Raw genomic sequence first — 20,587 nt, forward strand, 5'->3', positions numbered from 1 at the left:
TTATCTTTTATCTATCTATTTTTTCTATTTTTCTATTTTTTCTCATTCTTTCTCTCTCTCCTTCTCTTTTTCTCTCTCTTTCTCTCTCTCTCTCTTCTGTCTTTTCATTAGAAGTTTATGCAAATGAAGATTTAAAAACTACTTTATATACATGACCACGTAGATGTATTAAGGGGCAGATAACGAGGGAGGAAAAAAGAGAGAGAGAAAGAGAAAGAAAGAGAGAAAGAGAAAAAAAGAGAGAGAGAAAAAAAGAGAGAGCGTGTGAATAAGAATAAATAATGGAAGATTGAAAATAAGATGTAACACAAGAATGATGGAAAGAAAATTGTTTTTTCAAAAAAAATGTTCAGTGGATGGAAAGATATGAAAAACAAAAGAGTTAGAAAAAGAGAAAGAGAGAGAAAGAAAGATTGATAGGAAAAGAGAAGAAACAAAAATTGGATGAGAGTATGTATGTCTGCATAATAAGCGTGCTAATTGTTCCAAATTACTTTTGAATAAATTTACCGCCGCCAATAAACAAACACGCGCTCGCATACACCTACAATTACATACACACACACACACACATACACACACACACACACACACACACACACACACACACACACACACACACACACACGTCTACGCAAACTCGCACATACACAACAACATACATACAAACCAAACGTGCAAACATGAGACTCGTCCATAAAACACTGCAATAGCTTCTCCAGTTAACCTTGAAATAGAAGCAGAGGCCACGGCTACAGCCATTTCAGAACAAGCGCTGGCAAGTTGCAGCGACTACATCCACCACAACCTCAACAGCAACTTCATCTACAACAACAACAACAACATATACAACAACAGCAATCACGAGAGCAACAACATTTACAGCATCAACAACAACAGCAACAACACTCTAACTAATTCAACAATCACAACAACTTCACTGACGAGAGGCTGTGGTGGTAGCTTCGACTGCCACAAAAACTTCAACGGCAACTGTTACAACATCAACAACAAAATGCTGGCGACTTCACTAGCTACGCCATCAAAATGTTGCGGCGGGGGGGTTATGCAACAACATCAGCAACAAACCCAACTCCAACACAATCACGATCCTCTACTACAACAAAACTATTTAAATGAGAGGTTAGTTGAATCGTCGTCGTCATCTGCCGGCTTCGCCAACATGGTTATACGAGGCTCGCCGTCAACAACAACAACAAACTCATCAAATGAAAACCAAAACCTCTACAACAACAACAACAATATCAACATCATCAACAACAACATTAAGAACATCAACAACGGCAAAATGTTTCAACCTCAACATTGTTGCCCATCATCTGTGGATCAGCATGTACCGTCAAATTTTGTTCTGGATGACCTTGACCTCTGTGCCATGTCTCAGCGTCACATCAACATTGATGCGCCACTCTGGAATTTCGGTTGGAAGCTTTTGGAAATGAATTCGTAATTTTTTTAAATTTCTATAAATATTTTTTTAAATTTAATGTAATTATAAAATGAATTTAATGAAATTAGAAAAAAATTAAGACTGTTAAATTGTTATAGTTTCTGTATTAATTAGAAAAAAAGTCATTTTTTTGGTATTAAAACTGTCATTGTCTCGTTAATAAATTATCTAGAATATCGTCAATTTATTTTAATAAATTAAAAACACCGCATCTTTTAATTAGTACCTCAATGAAAATTCAAAAAAAAAACTATTTTCAGAAATGGACCATCCACCATCAGCAACGGTCCCCAAACCTTTTGCCACTACCCTCTACAAACACCAGCACCCCCTTCATTATCAGCCTCCCCTCCAACTTCATCCTTACCATCATCATAATCCCTCCCCTCCACATCATCATCATCACCATCAGACTTCCGGTAATATGACGTCATCGATGAATGAACAGCTGATGAAGTTGAAAATGCTGGACAAATGCCCAGCTGGTATGGACGAGGCTGCTATCAACCAATGGCTGAACGAGACTAGCCAGCAGCTACTGCTGGCTAAAAACAGCAGCAGCAGCAGCAACAACAACAGCAGCAACATCACCAGCTGCATGCAAAGTTTGGCCGACTTGGCCCCAGCCCGGCAGCACATATACTCGAACTCAATGACATCGTCACCGACATCAATCAACAACATTTTCCCAGACGTCACTCAGACATGCCAGAATGTCAGCGATGACATCAACAACAACAACAACAACAGCAACGAAAACAACACAAATACAACAAAATCCACAACAAATGCCACACAACCGTCGGCGAATACCACAGAAACAACGGCAGATACCACAACAATACCTCTGTTAGCGACGGAAATACCAAACTGCCCTCAGCTTAGATTAACTGGTGCCAATTGGAATAAGTCGAAAGCGCAACTGACCGGTCTTATCAATCATTAATTGACCACACACAATCCACACACACACATAAACACACACACATAAACACACACACTACACACATTAATAATCATAATTAATAAATATTAATAATGCTTACTGAAATAATGATTATAATCATAAGAAGATATTTTTGGCGTTAATTCATCAGTATTCTAGATCCAATTCTCAGTATCATGTTTGAATAATTTTACTACTTTGAATAATTTCAGTATTATTTTATGAGAATATGAATGAATGAAAACTCGCGTTAGAAATTGTTAAGACAGATGAACTTTTCAACTTGTTTTGAGCCATAATTTATAAGTTATAAGAATCTCTTTATTGGCTATTTTTACTTGTCTTATTAAGTAAACTATAGATAGTATTATCAATGTAGAAATAATTTTTGGCGGTTTTTTAACTATTTAACATTTTCGAAAGACAATTTTCTTCAGATAAATGAAGTTTTTGGATAATTTCTTTGACAATTTTGACAGTAAAATCGAAAACCGCTGTAGATTACAAACTTTTATTTGAGGATAATTGTTTTAAATTTTCGAAATAAATTTTTATAAATATTTTATTATACAATCTGGTAAAATATTTTTTTTCAGAACGGTAAACACTTAATATGTCTTCATAATAAAAAATGATTGTTAAGATGGTAAAAGCCTGTTTTTTTTATAGACTAGATTTTTTGCAACGTTTTTCAGTTACAAATTTTTAATAATATATTTATTTTGGTTTATAAAATCGAAAATGTAATTGTTTTTCTCAAATTTATTTCTTGTTTTTTTTTTGTATGTGAATTGAGTTTTGCATTTTAGACTTTTACTTTTGGGTACCTTACTTTAGGGTTTTATTCTTGGCCCTCTTCTATTTATACTCTATACTTCTCTGACTACTTCTCCATCACTTACGAAGTTCAGAGCGGATCTCAAGACCCATCTGCTTGCAAAATTCACTGAGAAGCGCTCTTGAACATCTTTATAAACTAATTGATTGATAATTGATTGATCGATTGATTGATTGATTGATTGATTGAACAAAAAACAAACTAAATTCGACATTCTTTTTTCTCGAAACCCTTATTTCACAAAATTACTTCCATTCCCACAAAAAGATTTTCTAATGCAGAGCCAGTAAATTTGATTGAATTTATAAGTATTAACTTCCTTCTTTGTGTAAGGTATATGAATGACGTAATCATTATTATCGTCATCATTATTATCTTTATTATTATTATTGTTATTATTATTATTGTTATTATTATTATTGTTGTTATTGGTTCTTCCCAAAATTCCGTGTTGGTGTAGCTCCGGCTCGATCTCCAGTGGCATCTGTGTGGAATTTTATTTTTATCAATTTCGATAATAAATAATTTAATCAGTATATATATATTTTTATTTTTAATATTATTATTATTATTCACATATTCATGATTGAGTTTATCAGATTTCTAATGGTAATATTGACGATATTAAGGTAGCTAACTAAACTGATTGTTATAAAATTAAACTGTGTACTGTAATTTGCATATGAAGCGCTTGATAAATTATAAAAAAAATTGAAAAACGCAAAATATAAAAAATTAGAAAATAACAAAAAGTAAACCTGGAATAGAAACAAATCCTCTGGAATGCCCTTTTTAAAATTATCAAATCTCTTGCTGAACTTCTTATTCACCCCTAAGAAAACAACCTGATGTCTCGTCTGCCATCGGTGGAATAACTTCGACTCTCTGTCCCCGAATAAATATCTATGGTCTCTAAGTTGATCTTTGGTGACTAGGAGGCAGTTGGGACTTCCGTGCAGACTGGCATATATGGAGTATAAATCGTCCTGTGAACTGGATGGTGTAATGGTAAAGGAGCCTGGTGTGGTGCTGCTGTTGTTGTAGTGACTGAGTTTGAATGCAAGAAAGAGATGCATGTGTGTGTGTGTGTGTGCGTATGATACATTCATATATATGTATATATATATATATATATATATATATATATATATATATATATAAGCTGTTATGTGTGTGTGTGCACGCGTGTGATACATTTATATTTATATAAAAAGCTGTTATGTGTGTGTGTGTGTGTGTGTGTGTGTGTGATACATTCATATTTATATAAGCTGTTATAGTTGTTGTTGGTACAATTGAAAAATACTAAAATAGTAAATAACATTAATTTTAGTAAGAGCAGCAGCAGTAATAATAATAATAATAATAATAATAATAATAAAATAATAACAATAAAAAAAACTAACTCATTTTCAATATAGAACCAGTCAACATTATATCTGGGCCGGCATATATCAGTAGCGAGTTTTAGCTGTCTTCTCATGTGGCAACGTGTTATAATCAAGATATTATTGTTATTATTGTTATTATTATTATTATTATTAAAGCTGTTGTTACTGTGACTGCCTTTTAAGAAATGCATGATCAACTGAGCCAGCTATGAATAGAAAAAAAAGTGAAAAATGGTAATATTCATTAATTAATTCATTATATCCTAAATTAATTAATTAACTAATTAACTTACTACCTAACTAATGAAATAAAAAACTAAAACAATAAATAAAAATTCTTCGAAAGACAAAAAGGAAAAAGTGAACTTAACCATGAAATCTTTATTTCCAATCCACCTGTTACTATTAAGTTGATAAAAGACATTCAAGGCATCTATGACCACGTCATACTTGATTTGGCTCTCTATAAACTTTATGAAACTCTTCATCTCCTCAGGACTTGAGGTCTGAAAGATGTCATCATTTTTAATAAAAACCCTTTCCTTAAACTTTTCTCTCAGCGTGTTTAGTTCAATTTCTGCTGTTAGCTGCTGTTGAGTTGTTGGAAATTTGGTGCCACACGACTGGCAGGTACTGGGGTTGGGGTGTGATGATGGCGACGATAATGATGATGAGGAGAATGATGATGGTGGTGATAGTTATGATGGTGGTGATAGCAAGTGTGATCAGATTAATAGCATTTAAACTGTATGAAACGTTGAACATAATGGTATCAATCAATCAATCTTCATTTAGCATCCAGAGACCCAGTTTCATGAGGTAGGACGTAATGGCTATAATAACATTAATAACATAACATAATGGCTATAATAACAATAATTATTATAAAATATTAAAATAATTATGAAAAATAATATGCAAATTAAAAAAAGACCAACTAACCAACCAGATATTTTAACATCAGTGATAAGAACATCACTGCCATCTATCTTTTTTTTATAAAATTCCCTAATCACTTCCACTAATTCTTCGTCCAGAACCCATTTGTAATTTTTAATTATTTTAAATAAGTAATTTGTGTCTTTGTTTTTTAGGATTTCTTCAAAAAATTCTTTTCTCGGGATTCGGTCTACACCATTTAAATCTTCTAATAAATTCTGAACGATGCTCATTTCATTTTCTCTGTAAGCAGCTGATAATATTGGGGTGAATAGTTTATAATTTAACTTTTTATCCAATAACTGTAAGTTTTTTATTAATTCAAAACAATCCATCCATTTTGATGTCTTTGATATAGCCTCAATGAGCATAGAACAAGTAACTGAGTCAAAATTATTTCCATATTCTTTGGTTAATTCAGTGAATATTTGGTAGGCTTTTTCGTGGTCGCCAACTTGGTGTACTAACGTAACTAACTCACTGGCCGACAATATTAAATTAAAATTTTTTATGTTTGTCCGGTTTTTATAATCGGATCTTAGCCAGTTAATTAGGGACATAGTGTTTTCATGTAGTCCCAGGATAGGACTTTTTATTGAATTTAATTTACTCAAAACTAGTAGGGGCCATATTGGATTTTGTTTAGCTGTTTGCGAATTCAAATCCTCTTCCCGCCAATTGATCAAATACTTCGGATCAGACGATATTTTTGTTAGCATGGTCTCTGTGAATTCATCCACCAAGTTTTTTCTTTCAATTTTTTTACTGAAATTACGAAGTGAGTGACATCTTGAGAAATTAATTTTACTAAAAACTGTGCGCAATTCTCGACAACATATTTTACTTTGAAAATGACAAATCAACCCAAAACTTTTTATTGCGACATTCATGCTTTTAATTTTTATTTTCAACGAAAACCTTACATCAACGCTCTGTAAACAAACTTAAAAGTGGACTTTAAACAGACATGCAAGAACAAAAAAGTTATATACCTATGCCGTTCATTAAATTAAATTAAAGTTTATGGCCCAAACGATAAAATATATACATGACTGCATACATTTCTGTTCAATTCTCATTTTTTACCCCAGTTACTACGGCGATGTTGACGAAAATCATCATTTCAGAAATGCGGTGTTTCTGGGCCTTTTCATCCCAAATTAGTATCGTTCTGAACAGACCCATCTTATCTTCTTCATACTCGATCACCTTCTTTGGGTGGTCCGCTGGTAAGGCGGCCATCGTTCCAATTCCTCCAGTCCCTCCAGTTCCTCCAGCTCCTCCAGGTGTTGGGCCGGGTTTTGTCAAATTTTCCTGATTCAATTCGATCGTTATATAACAAATTTCAAAATTTAATGAATGAATGAATGAGTGAGTGAATGAATGAATAAATGAATGAATAAATGAATGAATGAACGAACGAACGAACGAATGAATGAATGAGTGAATGAATGAATGAATGACTGAAAGGATGGATGAACGGGTGAATGAACGAACATTTGAAAAGATTGAATGATTGCTTTTAATTTGAAAAGGTTGTTATGCAAATATGCAGTTGTCTGTACTTGGTAGATAGAAACATGTTTGCAATTCATGTGCCCATCTTTAAAAAATATGAGCATTCATCGATGATATATTGTATGATTGAGGAGTATTTAATTCAGTTGGTTTGTGTATTTGTGAGCGAAACCGTGAAAGAAAACAACAGGTGAGTAAAAACTAAAATATGAATGATAAGTAAATAAGTAAATGTAACAAAAAATAATCATTACACTGTTGGTCATCAATCTGAGAGGGAGAGTCTGCGAAAAGGACCAAAGCACATTGTCTCGAGAGTCATAGAACGTAACATCCAACTCACACAGGTTCCACAACTCACCGCTCACCTTCCCAACGTTCCAGTTATAAGTGATGTTATTGTGCTTCAGTAAATAATTTTGTCCGTCTGGTTTGTCTGGTTTGGAGTGTTCGACGAGTTGGAACTTGATGACCTTCTTGGCTTGTGCCAGGTTGGTGACAAGCCTTGGAAAGTACTTGAACCAGAGATTAGATTGATTGGTTCGCAGATCGACCGCGCATTTATAATTACTCAAATTGGAGATGTTCATAGTGTCAATCTCTTTAACTGGGACACTCGTTAATTCATTCCTCAACTTTAATTTCTCAGTTTCTTTCGGTTGCTCCGCATTGTAGCTGGGTCTGTTCTTGAAGGGGGGTGAGTTCGGAACGATGTCATCGTCCCTGCCGACGTAAATCTCCCTCGAGCAGTTGTAGAAATGAGTGATCAGCTTGTGCCAGTGAATGGAAAAAACCACAAATACCAATTCCAGATTGTACTTCCACATGGCCAACTTCAAGCCGCAGGGTAACGTGTAGAGGGAGAGGTCCTGCATTGATTCGTTCACTGGAGTTGAAGTGGCCAGCCAGTGCTGGAAGCCTGTCTCAAACGGCTGCGAAACAAAGAAGAATCTTTTGTAAGGCCTCATCGAAATGCTCTTCCCTGCTTTGTCTCTAAAAACCGGGACAATAGCGTATATGCGGATCTCCTTCAAGCCGTCAACATTTGGCATGCGACTTCTCTGCCATCTATTGATATATTTTTTTTTATAAAAGTTTTAACTGTTATTTAAAATTTAATTGCGTGTTTCGATCTTACTACTTCTAAAATTTGCTAATTGGTTTATAAGTTTGTAATTCCATGAAAATTTAAAAAAAAACCGTCACGTTATCGACTGACTTGATAGATAAGGACCCTCTGAAAATGACGGTCTCACTGTTTTCCAGCCCCTTGCCCTCAATGCCGTCCTCCGTAACAAAGTACATCATCCAACACACGTCGTTCCTCTCCAAGTAGGACATGGCATTGGAGGGCAGCTCCAGCACCCTGTCAAACATCTTCCACTTGAAGTACTCCGGGGCAGCAATGTGACGACTGCAAATTTCGGTGTAGAACAACTTTTTCCAATAATCCTTACCCTTCGTCAGACCGAAAGCGTACTGGCTGCTCTTCATGACGGAGCGCTTGTACTCTAGCTTCCCGATATGAATCATGTATTGCTTCTGCCAGAGATTATTATTGTGCGCCAGTGCGTTGAAATGTTTATTTATGAAGAACATTTTCATCAGGTCAGTCACCTTTAGGTAGGAGAATATTTTTAAGAGAAGTTGATCCGAAAGTTCGTCCAACTTTGGAGCGGCTGCCTTCCTATCATCCAATGCCGCCAGGGAATGTTTTTCTCTACTTCTTATTGATAACTTTTTCTGCTTGGACTCTCGTGTTGAGAGACTCTTCGTCAGCGGCATTCCCATCTTGTTTTCGTATCGCGACCGCTGCTTCTTCGGTGGCGATTGCTTGCCGGAGGGATGTTTCTGACTCATGTTTCAGTCTGCTTCTCTCTGTCTCTTTGTCTGTTTGTTTACCTGTCTGCTTCTTTGTCTGTCTGTTTATCTGTCTGATTCTTTGCCTGTCTGTTTACTTGTCTGTTTTCTTTTCGTTCTGTTTTAAAAATTCTTGCGTGTTTCAAACGAGAGTTCTGTAAGTTCGATATTAAGGATTGTTGAAATGCGATGTTGTGGCAAATATTTGTTAGTATTTTATGTTTTAGCAATTTGTTCGTTAGTAATTTATAAGTAATTTGAGTGTTAGTAACCTGTGCAATAGTAATTTGGTATATGATTATACTTAGTTGTCAATAGTTTCTTGGCGGTTTGTTTTTATAGGTGATAGAAATTTCTTACCAGATGTTCAATGTTGACGCACGCAAGTTTTATTTACAAAGAAATAATAGAAAATTGATCAGTTTGGTTGGCTTTTAACGTAATGACGTTATTCATAGTGAAATTATTAAATCTTTCTTTAAGGGAAAATATAGATTGATTTAATGTATGCATCTTACAAATGCACACACACACGCGCGCGCGCGCTCACACGAGTATTGCCTTGAAGAAGTTGTCCCCAAAAAAATCTAAAATATAAGTTATTAAAAGCAAGGATAAAAAGATAAAAAATCACCTTAATAAAAATGAAGCGCCAAACTAATGAGGAAAAAAAAGCAAAAAACAAATAAATAATAGGCGCTAGATAATTTAAAATGACGGATATGTTTCGCGTTTGTCAGAAGCTTCACGCGTAGATCGTTCCGTTACATTACAAGCTTCTCTGACGTTTCTATGGAAAAATTGTCAGCGTGCGTTTTTTTCTCTCTCTCCCTCTCTTTTTCTCTCTCTCTCTTTCTCTTTCTGTGTGTTTGTGTGTTTATTTGTTTGTGTGTTTGTATGTGTGGCACTATGCTTGATGATGACAACGACGATGAAGTTGGTGATGAGACTGATGATATTTACGATGGTGGTGATGATGATGATGGTGATGAATGATGACGAGGACGGGCATGATGGCGATGATGATGGTGATGAAGCTGACGATATTAATGATGATTCTGAAGGATGATGACAACGACGAAGAAAATGATGATGATGATGAAAATGATGATGATGATGACAAAGATGATGATGACGACGACGATGATAATGATGATCCATCAATCTTTGCCCAAACGATTTTTGATTAATTCCATAACCTGGATGGCCGAGATAAATAACAAATTATAGTAAACAATAATAAATCAAAATAAATAATCAACAACAATAATAATAATAAATAAATAATAATAATAGTAATAATAATAACAAATAATAATAATAAATAATAATAATAATAATAATAATAATACTGGTACGCAAAGTGCGTCCGACTAGCAATTGAAGTGCAAAAAATCTTTCGAGCAATTAATTAATAAAAAAAATAATAATAAGAATAAAGGTAATACCATAGAAATAATAAAAAAAATAATAATAAAATAATTGTAATAATATTTATTAATATAATTTATGGTTCGTTATATTAGGCTATTTAATTATAACTGAAATGGCAATACGAAGTAATACATTGGAACTAATTTAGCGGAGACAACAGATTCTTAATCATCATATCATCACCATCACCAACGACATCATCATCATCATCTTCATCATCATCATTATCAACAACATTCTCATACCCATGTTATCATTATCACCGTTAACAACTACAACAACAACAACAGCAGCAATAACAACAACAACAGCAACAACAACACAACAACAGCAACTAAACGAAAGACACCAAATAACGATGACCCTTTGATAAGAAGTCGTTTGGTATCTTTATCTCCTCAACAGCAAAAACAAAGCGCTGAATAAAAAGGGCGCGAGAAACGACAATAATAATAATAATAATAATTATATTTATAACAGTAAAAATTAAGAAGTTCTATTAACAAATGAGTGACAGTTTTTCAAAAATGTCATCATCATTATTATCTTTTTTTTCTTTTTCTTCTTCTTCTCCTTCATCATCTTCTTCTTCTTCTTCTTCTTCATCGTCGCCATCATCATCACCACACCAATCATCACACGCCCGCCTCATCTCAGCTAACAACATTTTAAATAGAAATTTTTTCTAGACAAGACTCTCGCACTGTTTCTCTCATTTTATGTCAATCTCTCTCTCCATCTCTCTCTCTCTCGCTCTCTTTTTTTCTCTTTCATTCATCTTTTCCCTCTTTCTCCCATTCTTTTGACATTTTTTCATCATGTTAAATCTCTTCCCTTTCATGTATAAACCAATTTCAAAGTATTTTTTTCATTTTTCTATATCTCTACAATCTAATTATCTTCTTTCATCTTTTTTTTTATTTCTCTCTCTTGTTCCCCCCCTCTCTCTCTCTCTTTCTTCTCTTTCTCCCTTTCTCTCTCTCTATCGTTATTTCATTTTTTAATTTGTTGGCGCTTCATTTTTAGGGTAATTTTTCATCCTATACATAATTTACTCGTTCGTTCTTTCTCTGCTTCTTTTTCATTATCAATAATTTAGGTCATCGTAAGTCAAATGATTTGCTTCATTCCATTTCTCTGTTCTCCCACTCACGCTCTTTCCATTGCACTCTTTCATTTTGTTTAACTCCTTTCTCTACTTCTTTCTCTCTTTCACAATATTATATCCCTCACTCTCTCTCTCTCTCTCTCTCCTTTTTTCACAATCTTTCCAACATTTTATTTATGTCTTCTTCTCACCGTCTCATTCGTTTGCCTTCCTCAATATTCCTCGCTTGTTCAAATATTTAGAGTTATATTTCGTATCCATGCCTGTATACACGCACACACACACACGCACACACACACACACACACAAACACACCACACACTCACATAAGTACGTATATATATATATATATATATATATATATATCATATATATCATACACATCATACACACACACACACGCATATATATATATATGTATATATACATTTATACAATCTAAGATTTGATTAATTTATCTGATGCTGCAAAAGTGTATATAAAATATATATAAACTTATATATACAGACAAATATACACACAGAGACATACACACAAGATATACACACTAAGACATGCCTATGCCTACACAGACAGACACACACACACACACATACACACAAACACAGTTAGAATGAAATAATTCTCAATTACCTTACATCCTAAACATACATTACCCCTTATATCACACACACACACACACATACACGCACACCAAACAAAAATAACACTCATACACTGACGCACACACACACACACAAACAAACAAACACACATACCAACAAACACACATACCAACAAACACACATACCAACAAACACCTAATACAAAACGCAGGCGTGTTTATACCGTATCAAAACTGGGGGTGGAACGTTAATTGGACCGCAGAGATTACCGTGGCAAATATTACAATAAAAATATAATTTAACGATGCCTATATATATATATATATATATATATATACACATACATATATATATATATATATAAGACTTTCTTGATAACTATATATATATATATATATACAGAGAGGGAGAGAGAGAGAGAGAGAGAGAAGAGAGAGAGAGAAAGAGAGAGGGAGAGAGAGATTTATCGTAAGGCAAATTTTATTTAACAATGTTGTCAACTTGGCATTTTTAAAGTTTTTAATTAAGAGACTACGTAATTTTGAGTTGATGAAATATTGAGATGGGAAAAGTAATGGAATGAAATGGAATGAAATGAGAATGTGGAAATATTACTCAGCGTCTGTTGAGTCTGTTATTAAAAAGTTGATAACCCCCAACTATATATATTATATAGTTAGTTGATAACCGCCAGCACATATATATTATAAAATATATTTTTATATTTGCATACAATATTTTTTGCATACAATATTTATGAACACGCGCACACACACACACACACACACCAATACATACATACATACATGTATATATATACACACACCCATGTTGTTAGACATACCTATATACAGTCCACACACACACACACACACACACACACACACAAACACACACATACACACACACACACACACACACACGTATGCAATACAAATACATGTCGAAATGAAAGGAATATAGCCCTGCTTTGCACTACTATTAACCGTTATAAATTATCGCGACTTATATTATACTTATATTAAATTGATACTTATAATAATAATCATAATTAGATGAAATATTGTAATTTAAAAAATTATTTGATGACGCAATAAGTGAATGAATGAAGGAAAGAATGAATGATTAGGTTAATGAATTAATGAGAATTATACTTACATACACGAACAAAAATTTTCCCATTAAAGCACTAAAATATACATTAATTTAATTATTACAAATTATAATTAATAATAATAATAAATTAATAATTGTTTTGCAAAATCACCAATAAAAACAACAACAACAGTAATAGTAATAATAATAATAATAAATGGTGGATCTAGACAGCTTTAACCGTGGGACCAAAAACTAAAAATTCTTTTCTATGGTGTAGCCGAAATCGTAATGGTGTTTGTTGACTTTCGGATCAATTTTCTGTCAATTCTCCAATTTGGAAAGATGCTGTCGGGTGAGGCCCACACACCTACTGCCATTCCTCTAAATTCTCTACAAATATAAATTCATACTCCAATGAAGGGTGGGTGATTTTTATTATTAATCATTTAAATGGTGTTTTTTTTAAATTAATGTTATTTTTTTTAAATTCGTAAAATTATTAAATAATAATAATAAAAATAATAATAATAATAGTAGTAATAATAATAATAATATCAATGATTGATAATTCGACATGACCTTGATAGACAAATAATTTCATAATAAACGATTGTATAAACAATAATAATATTATTATTATTCTTTTTATTAATTATTCTCCTTCTTTTATTACATTTTTTTTGAAAGAAAAATCGGAAGAAAAAAATTTTTTTTAAAAATATCTAATCGTCTTTAAATTTTCATTTCATTGCGGGTCTATTCAAGCCGTTTAATCGCGCGTTAAGTATGTATGTGTTTGTGTTCGTGTGTGTGTGCGTGCCTGTGTGTGTACGTGTAGTTTGCGTGTTTGTTGATCTGTGGTGTGTGCTTGTGATGGTGTGCTGATTGATTATATACGATACTACACAGTAGTTATTTGAATGATCTGCGATTGGTCGATTGGTTAGTTGGTTAGTTAGTTGATTGTCGATTGGTTAGTTGGTTAGTTGGTTGATTGGTCAATTGGTTAGTTGGTTGGTTAGTTGGTTGATTGGTTGATTGATTTTTATACGATTATTTGATTGGTTGATTGATTTTTAGACGATTATTTTATTGGTTGATTGTTCGCTCGTCTGATTGGTCGGTAGGGTAGAGCGCCATAAAAAATGCTTCAACCTAGTTTCACTCATTAAGACCCACAGTTTACGAGAGCATATATTATCAAGCTTCCCACACACACACACACACGCACACACACACACACGCGCGCACACACACAAACACACAAACAAATGTGATTGATTCCGGGATTGAATGCCTGTTATTAATACATTTTACATTCTGCCTATTTTAGTCTACAACACCTTAAAGTTATTTTTCTATTCTCCAATTTCCCGCTGATGGCGTAGCAATCACGATAGTGACGTCACAATCACAATGATGATGATGATGATGGTGATGATGATGATGATGATGATGGTGGTGGTGATGGTGATGATGATGTTGACGAGGTAACAATCACGATGATTATGACGATAGCAAAATAATAATCATGATATAATGATGAACAAACACATAACGATAACGACAGTGACGATGGCGAAGATGACGACGATGATGATGACGACGACGACGATGATGATGACATAGCAATGACGTAATAATGACGTAGCATGGACTGGCTTTGTGACGTCGTCATAGCAACAATGCGTTCGGATTTATGCTGTGTAAATTTTTTCTATCTGGTGGTTTTACATTAATTTGAAAAGGGTAGTTTTTACAATTGTCTGTTTCCTCTTTCTCTGGATTTTTTTTATGTCACTCACTTTTTTTTCTCTCTCTTTCTCTTTCTTTTTCTCTCTCTCTCTCTTTCTTCTTTCCTTTTTTTCTCTTTCTTACAAGGTTTTTCTGATTTTTTTTTTTTTTTTTTTTTTTTTTTATAGTCTTCAGCTGTCAGATTTACTTCAATTTGAGTAGAAACGTCTAAAAAATATTGAAAGTAAGAAAGTTAGAATAAGAAAAGTAATAATGAAATACTACTGCTACTACTATTACTACTACTACTACTATTACTACTACAATTACTACTACTACAACCACTACTACTACTACTACTACTACTACTATAACCACTATTACTGCTACTACTACTACTACTACTACTACTAATACAATCACTACTACTACTACTACTACTACTACTACTACTAATAATAATAATAATAATTATAACAATAACGATGTGTTGATAATGATTCGTCATGCAATTTTCATGTCAAAAACTTTTCTTTAACGACTGACTGTTTTTCAATCTTTAATTCAACGAAAATAATAAATAAAAAGAATAAAATCCACAGTTTAATAAAAATAAAAAATAATAATAATTTAAATCCGCCATTATACGAAAAATAATAAAAAAGAATAATCATAAAAAATTAAATTCGCCATTCTTTATTTTTTCTATGGTCATCCGAAGTGCAGTTGAACCTTAAGAATGACTTCGGCATAGCCCACACTAAGCTTATTCGTTTGAGAGAAAGAGAGAAAGAGAGAGGAGTAAAAAGTGAATTTAAAATAAATTAAATAAGTTATTTTACATATAAAAAATCACTACTACTACTACTGTCATAATACTATTACTAATACTGACGCTTTTGCACCTATTACTACTGCTGCTACTACTACTGCTGCTAAAAGTTTTAGTATAACTTCTACTTTTACTATTGAAACGATAAAGTATTTGAGGCATCAGTAAAATGGTACAAAAAATTATAAATTTCAATTTGAGTTTTTACTAAGCCTTTTTTATATAGCAATTATTTACATGACATAAGGAGCAGAGAAAATAAAATGAATTCGTTCTTTGTTTTGTTTCTTTTTAACAGAAGAATTGTCCCCAAAACTCTAGAACAGACGACATACTCATTAAGTGCAAACACATACACACACACACGCGCACACACACACACACGCGCGCACACACACACAAACAAAAACACACACACACTGACATGCACACACACATTTATACTTATAGATAGAGAGATATAAAAAAAATACGAATAACGTGAAACTTTCAAGTAAATACGTAAGATAAATACAAAATGAAACGCAAATTAAATTTTATGAAGTTGAAAAACAGCAAACAAAAATGAATGAGAACTAATCAAAAACTGAAACAAATTAAATACAGATGAGCAAACGAACAAACAAACAAACAAACAAACAAACAAACAATTACAAACAAACAAACAAATACATACAAACAAATACATACATTCAAACAAACATAACCCTGTTGCAAAATGTCAAAGCATTAATTATTTGAATAGAAGTTACATTGTTTGAAAAAATTTAAGACATAATAAATGAATAAATGAAACAACAAATGCACATACACACACACAACACACACACACACACACGCGCGCGCACACACACACACACACACTCAACACACACACGCACATACACACCACAAAAACAAAACAAACAAAAGAACCAAAGATAAATAAAATAAGTATGGAATGTGAGCACTTTTAAAACAAAAAACAAAGATAAATAAACATAAATTTATGGAAAGCCCAAGAATAAAATTATGAAGAAAATTTGAACTGGGAAATTTTGCGCTCAGTGCAATCATCACTTACATACTCCAGCCTTTAATTGAATTCAGTATCACGGTGAAATGAAGAGAATTTTATTCTTTTATTAATTCATTCATTCATTTTTTATTCGTTCTTATAATTCCTATCTTTTATTGTTCAATCGTTCGTTTGCTTCGTTTGAGTGCATTACTAAAAAAATGAATGAATGAATAAGTGAGTGAGTGAGTGAGTGAGGGAATGAATCAATGATTATAGACTGACCGACTAACTGGCTGAATGGATGAATGAATATAGATAGATTGATTCTTGGATTATTCACGAGACAGATGGTTGGATGGTTAAAAAAATGAATAAAAGATGAACTACTGAGAGAATATAAATGAGAGTATGGAAGAGGAAGAAAGAAAGAAAAGAAAGAAAGAAAAAGATATATGTGTGTATATATATATATATATATATATATATATATATATATATATATATATATATATAAAGTAAGAGAGATAAAGAGAGAGAGAGAGAGAGAGAGAGAGAGAGAGAGAGTGTAAAATGATGATATAAAATATCATTTTATAAAAAATGAATTAACAATAATAAATTTGAATGAATGAATGAATGAACAAACGAACGAACGAACGAACGAACGAACGAATGAATGAATGTCTCTGTATGTCAAGTATTTTACTTTGTGTTATTACTTCAGTTAAGGGCTCACTGACAACATAGCATTCATCGCAAGAGGTTAGGCCTTTACTTTTTGTCATTTAAGGGTTCTCTGATAAAAAGGAAACCCGTATAAAAATATGACAGAATATTTGATTGAATGTTTGAAGCCAATAACTTGAATGAGTTTTCAAGAAGAGAGAAAGATGGATGGATAGGTGAATGATTGAATGAAGGAATAAATTGAATGGAAAGATGTATGGATAGGTGAATGATTGAATGAAGGAATGAATTGAATGGAAAGATGTATGGATAGGTGAATGATTGAATTGAATGGAAAGATGTATGGATAGGTGAATGATTGAATGAAGGAATGAATTGAATGGAAAGATGGATGGACGAATAAAAGCTATGGCTGTCTATGTTTGTAGTAATTCTAAGCGATTGAATGAAAAATTTGATTGATTGATCGAGTGAAGGAATAAAACGTTGGATAGTTTGAATGAGATGTAAATAAAATGAAAAGAATGAATGAATGAATGAATGAATGAATGAATGAATGAATGAATGAATGAATGAATGAATGAATGATCAAATGAATGAAAGAGGAGGTAACTGGAATGTTGAGAAATAAATGAATGAAAAATAAATGATTGATTGAACGTTTTTGTGGAATGGTGGAAAATTAGAAAATTGAAAGAATGAACTGATTGATTGAGCGGAGAGTTGATGAATGACAAAAACAACAGAACTCAATTACTGCCAATGGTGAATGAATTTATAACTAAATGACAGACAGACTGAATGAATGAATGAATGAATGAATGAATGAATGAATGAACGAATGAACGATTGAGCGAATGAACGAATGAACGAATGAATGAATAAATAAACAGATGAGCTAATCAAAAAAATGAACTGAACAAATAAAGAAGCAAAAGTAATTTCCCGACAACTGTGAATGAAGGAATGATCGTATTAAAAAATAAAAGAAAGAATATGTGATGAATTGAAATAAGTTAGAACGAGGGAGAAAAATTCTGATGAAAAATAGAATGAGAGAACGGGAAAAAAAACAAAGTAAAAGAATAAAGGCAAAAGTGAAAAATTAAATGAACGAGGCGCTGAATAAAACAATGAATGAATGAATTATAAGAGTCTGGCTGGCGATGCTGTTCATTTTTTCAAACAATCAAGAGTTTTCTCATTCATTCATTCATTCATTCATTCATTCATTCATTCATTCATTCATTCATTCATTCATTCATTCATTCATTCATTCATTCATTCATTCATTCATTCATTCATTCATTCATTCATTCATTCATTCATTCATTCATTCATTCATTCATTCATTCATTCATTCATTCATTCATTCATTCATTCATTCATTCATTCATTCATCTGTCTATCTTCATATCCATCCATCCATCCATCCATCCATCCATCAATCCGTGTATCCATCCAACCATCATTCCATTCTTTCATTTCATTTCAGGGGAAAATAAAAACATCATCCCAGCGATGTAAATTCTAGCTATGCCAAAGTGTTGCACTCCAGAAGTAATAAAATTACTACATCGTCATCGTCATCACTACTACACATAGTATTGTTACTATCTATATTTGCATTGATCTACTTACTGCTTGCATAATACAAGGACTGACGACTCTCTCGATGGCGCAATGGTTAAGATGCAAGGCTCCTGTGCTGCGGTGACTCTGTTCGAATGCATAGAGATCTCTGCCTGTATTTTGGAATGTATCTGTGTGTGTGTGTGTGTTTGTGTGTGTGTGTAGACTTACGCGTATTTATGTGTCGTGTGTGTGAGTGTGTGTTGTTGAGACTTTTGACAGGTGATGAAATATTAATTTATAATTTTAATAGTGATAAATTTGATACTCGGTTTCAAACGTTTTGCTGATTCTTCCGTTTCAACAACCCCACCAAAACATCAACGACAACAAAATGAACAACAACAACAACATCATCATCAACAACAACAACCACACAAACAACAACGACAAAAATAAAACAAAAGCCCAAACAACAACATCATTATCAACAACAAAGACAACAACATCATCAACAACATCATCAACATCAACAAAAACAACAACAACACAAACAACAACATCAGCATCAACAAAACAACACAAACAACAACAACAACAGCAACATTAGCAACTATTTTTTTACCATGCGTCGAATCGAAATGTACGTAAGATCGGATGACGAATTTCCCGCCAAAAATGACTAATGTTGTTGCTGGTGGCCATGATGACGATGACGACGATGATGGTAACGATGACGACGATGATGATGATAAAGATGATGAAGATGATGATGAGGATGATGATGAAAATGATGTTGATGATGATGATTTTCATTCTTTAAAAAACAAATAGTGTCAACTGCAAGAAAATGTACTGAAATATAATGAGGATGACGACGATGATGATGGCGATGATGACGTCATAAGAAAAATAATCATAAACATCGTCATCATCATCATCATTGTCGTCGTACATAACAAACTTAATTTTGGCGGGAAAGTGTTATAATGAAGAGTAATCGACGTAGAAACTGTCCATTTGCATACAAATATGTACACACTCCCATATACACACATACATACAAACATACACAGATACATAGACACACACAAACACACATAAATACATAGATACATATATACATACTTATATACATACTTACATACATACTTATGAAATAATACTGGTGTGTAGGACTTTCAAATCAAATCAAAAATACTTTTTATACTTTCAAAAATACTTTATATTGTAAATATATATATATATATATATATATATATATATACGTGCGTATGTGAGTGTGTGGTGTGTTTGTGTGTGCTTGAGTGTGTGTGTGTACGTGTGTGTGTGTGTGTGTGTGTGTTTGTGTGAAAATGACATCGTAGCACAACCTTGGTTTTTATAAATGGCCAATAATAACACGATTAATTTCAATATTAATTTTGTCCTTGCTGTTATTATCATAGTTATTTCATTCTCTTCTTCTTCTTCTTCTTCTTCTTCTTCTTCTTCTTCTTCTTCTTCTTCTTCTTCTTCTTCTTCTTCTTCTTCTTCTTCTTCTTCTTCTTCTTC

The 20,587-nt window shown here is 32.9% G+C and overlaps 3 protein-coding genes across 3 annotated transcripts; 1 reads left to right on the top strand and 2 right to left on the bottom strand.

Moving 5' to 3' along the window:
• Positions 1 to 356: 356 nt before the first annotated feature.
• Positions 357 to 1,471, top strand: HELRODRAFT_177282 (hypothetical protein; the record flags this gene model as incomplete). The annotated part of the gene is made up of 2 exons (XM_009025503.1): positions 357 to 381; positions 714 to 1,471. 2 exons carry the CDS (start codon positions 357 to 359, stop codon positions 1,469 to 1,471), a joined length of 783 nt encoding a protein of 260 aa, XP_009023751.1.
• A 425-nt stretch (positions 1,472 to 1,896) lies between these two features.
• HELRODRAFT_193071 (hypothetical protein) lies at positions 1,897 to 6,304 on the bottom strand (the record flags this gene model as incomplete). The annotated part of the gene is made up of 5 exons (XM_009025504.1): positions 1,897 to 3,739; positions 4,014 to 4,302; positions 4,662 to 4,852; positions 5,018 to 5,279; positions 5,589 to 6,304. 5 exons carry the CDS (start codon positions 6,302 to 6,304, stop codon positions 3,488 to 3,490), a joined length of 1,710 nt encoding a protein of 569 aa, XP_009023752.1. The 3' UTR covers positions 1,897 to 3,487.
• Positions 6,305 to 6,653: 349 nt separating this feature from the next.
• Positions 6,654 to 8,963, bottom strand: HELRODRAFT_177285 (hypothetical protein; the record flags this gene model as incomplete). The annotated part of the gene is made up of 3 exons (XM_009025505.1): positions 6,654 to 6,899; positions 7,409 to 8,171; positions 8,323 to 8,963. The coding sequence occupies 3 exons, from the start codon at positions 8,961 to 8,963 to the stop codon at positions 6,654 to 6,656; spliced, it is 1,650 nt and encodes a 549-aa protein (XP_009023753.1).
• Positions 8,964 to 20,587: the final 11,624 nt, after the last annotated feature.

Source organism: Helobdella robusta, assembly GCF_000326865.2.
Source record: "Helobdella robusta unplaced genomic scaffold HELROscaffold_42, whole genome shotgun sequence".
NCBI lineage: Eukaryota > Metazoa > Annelida > Clitellata > Rhynchobdellida > Glossiphoniidae > Helobdella > Helobdella robusta.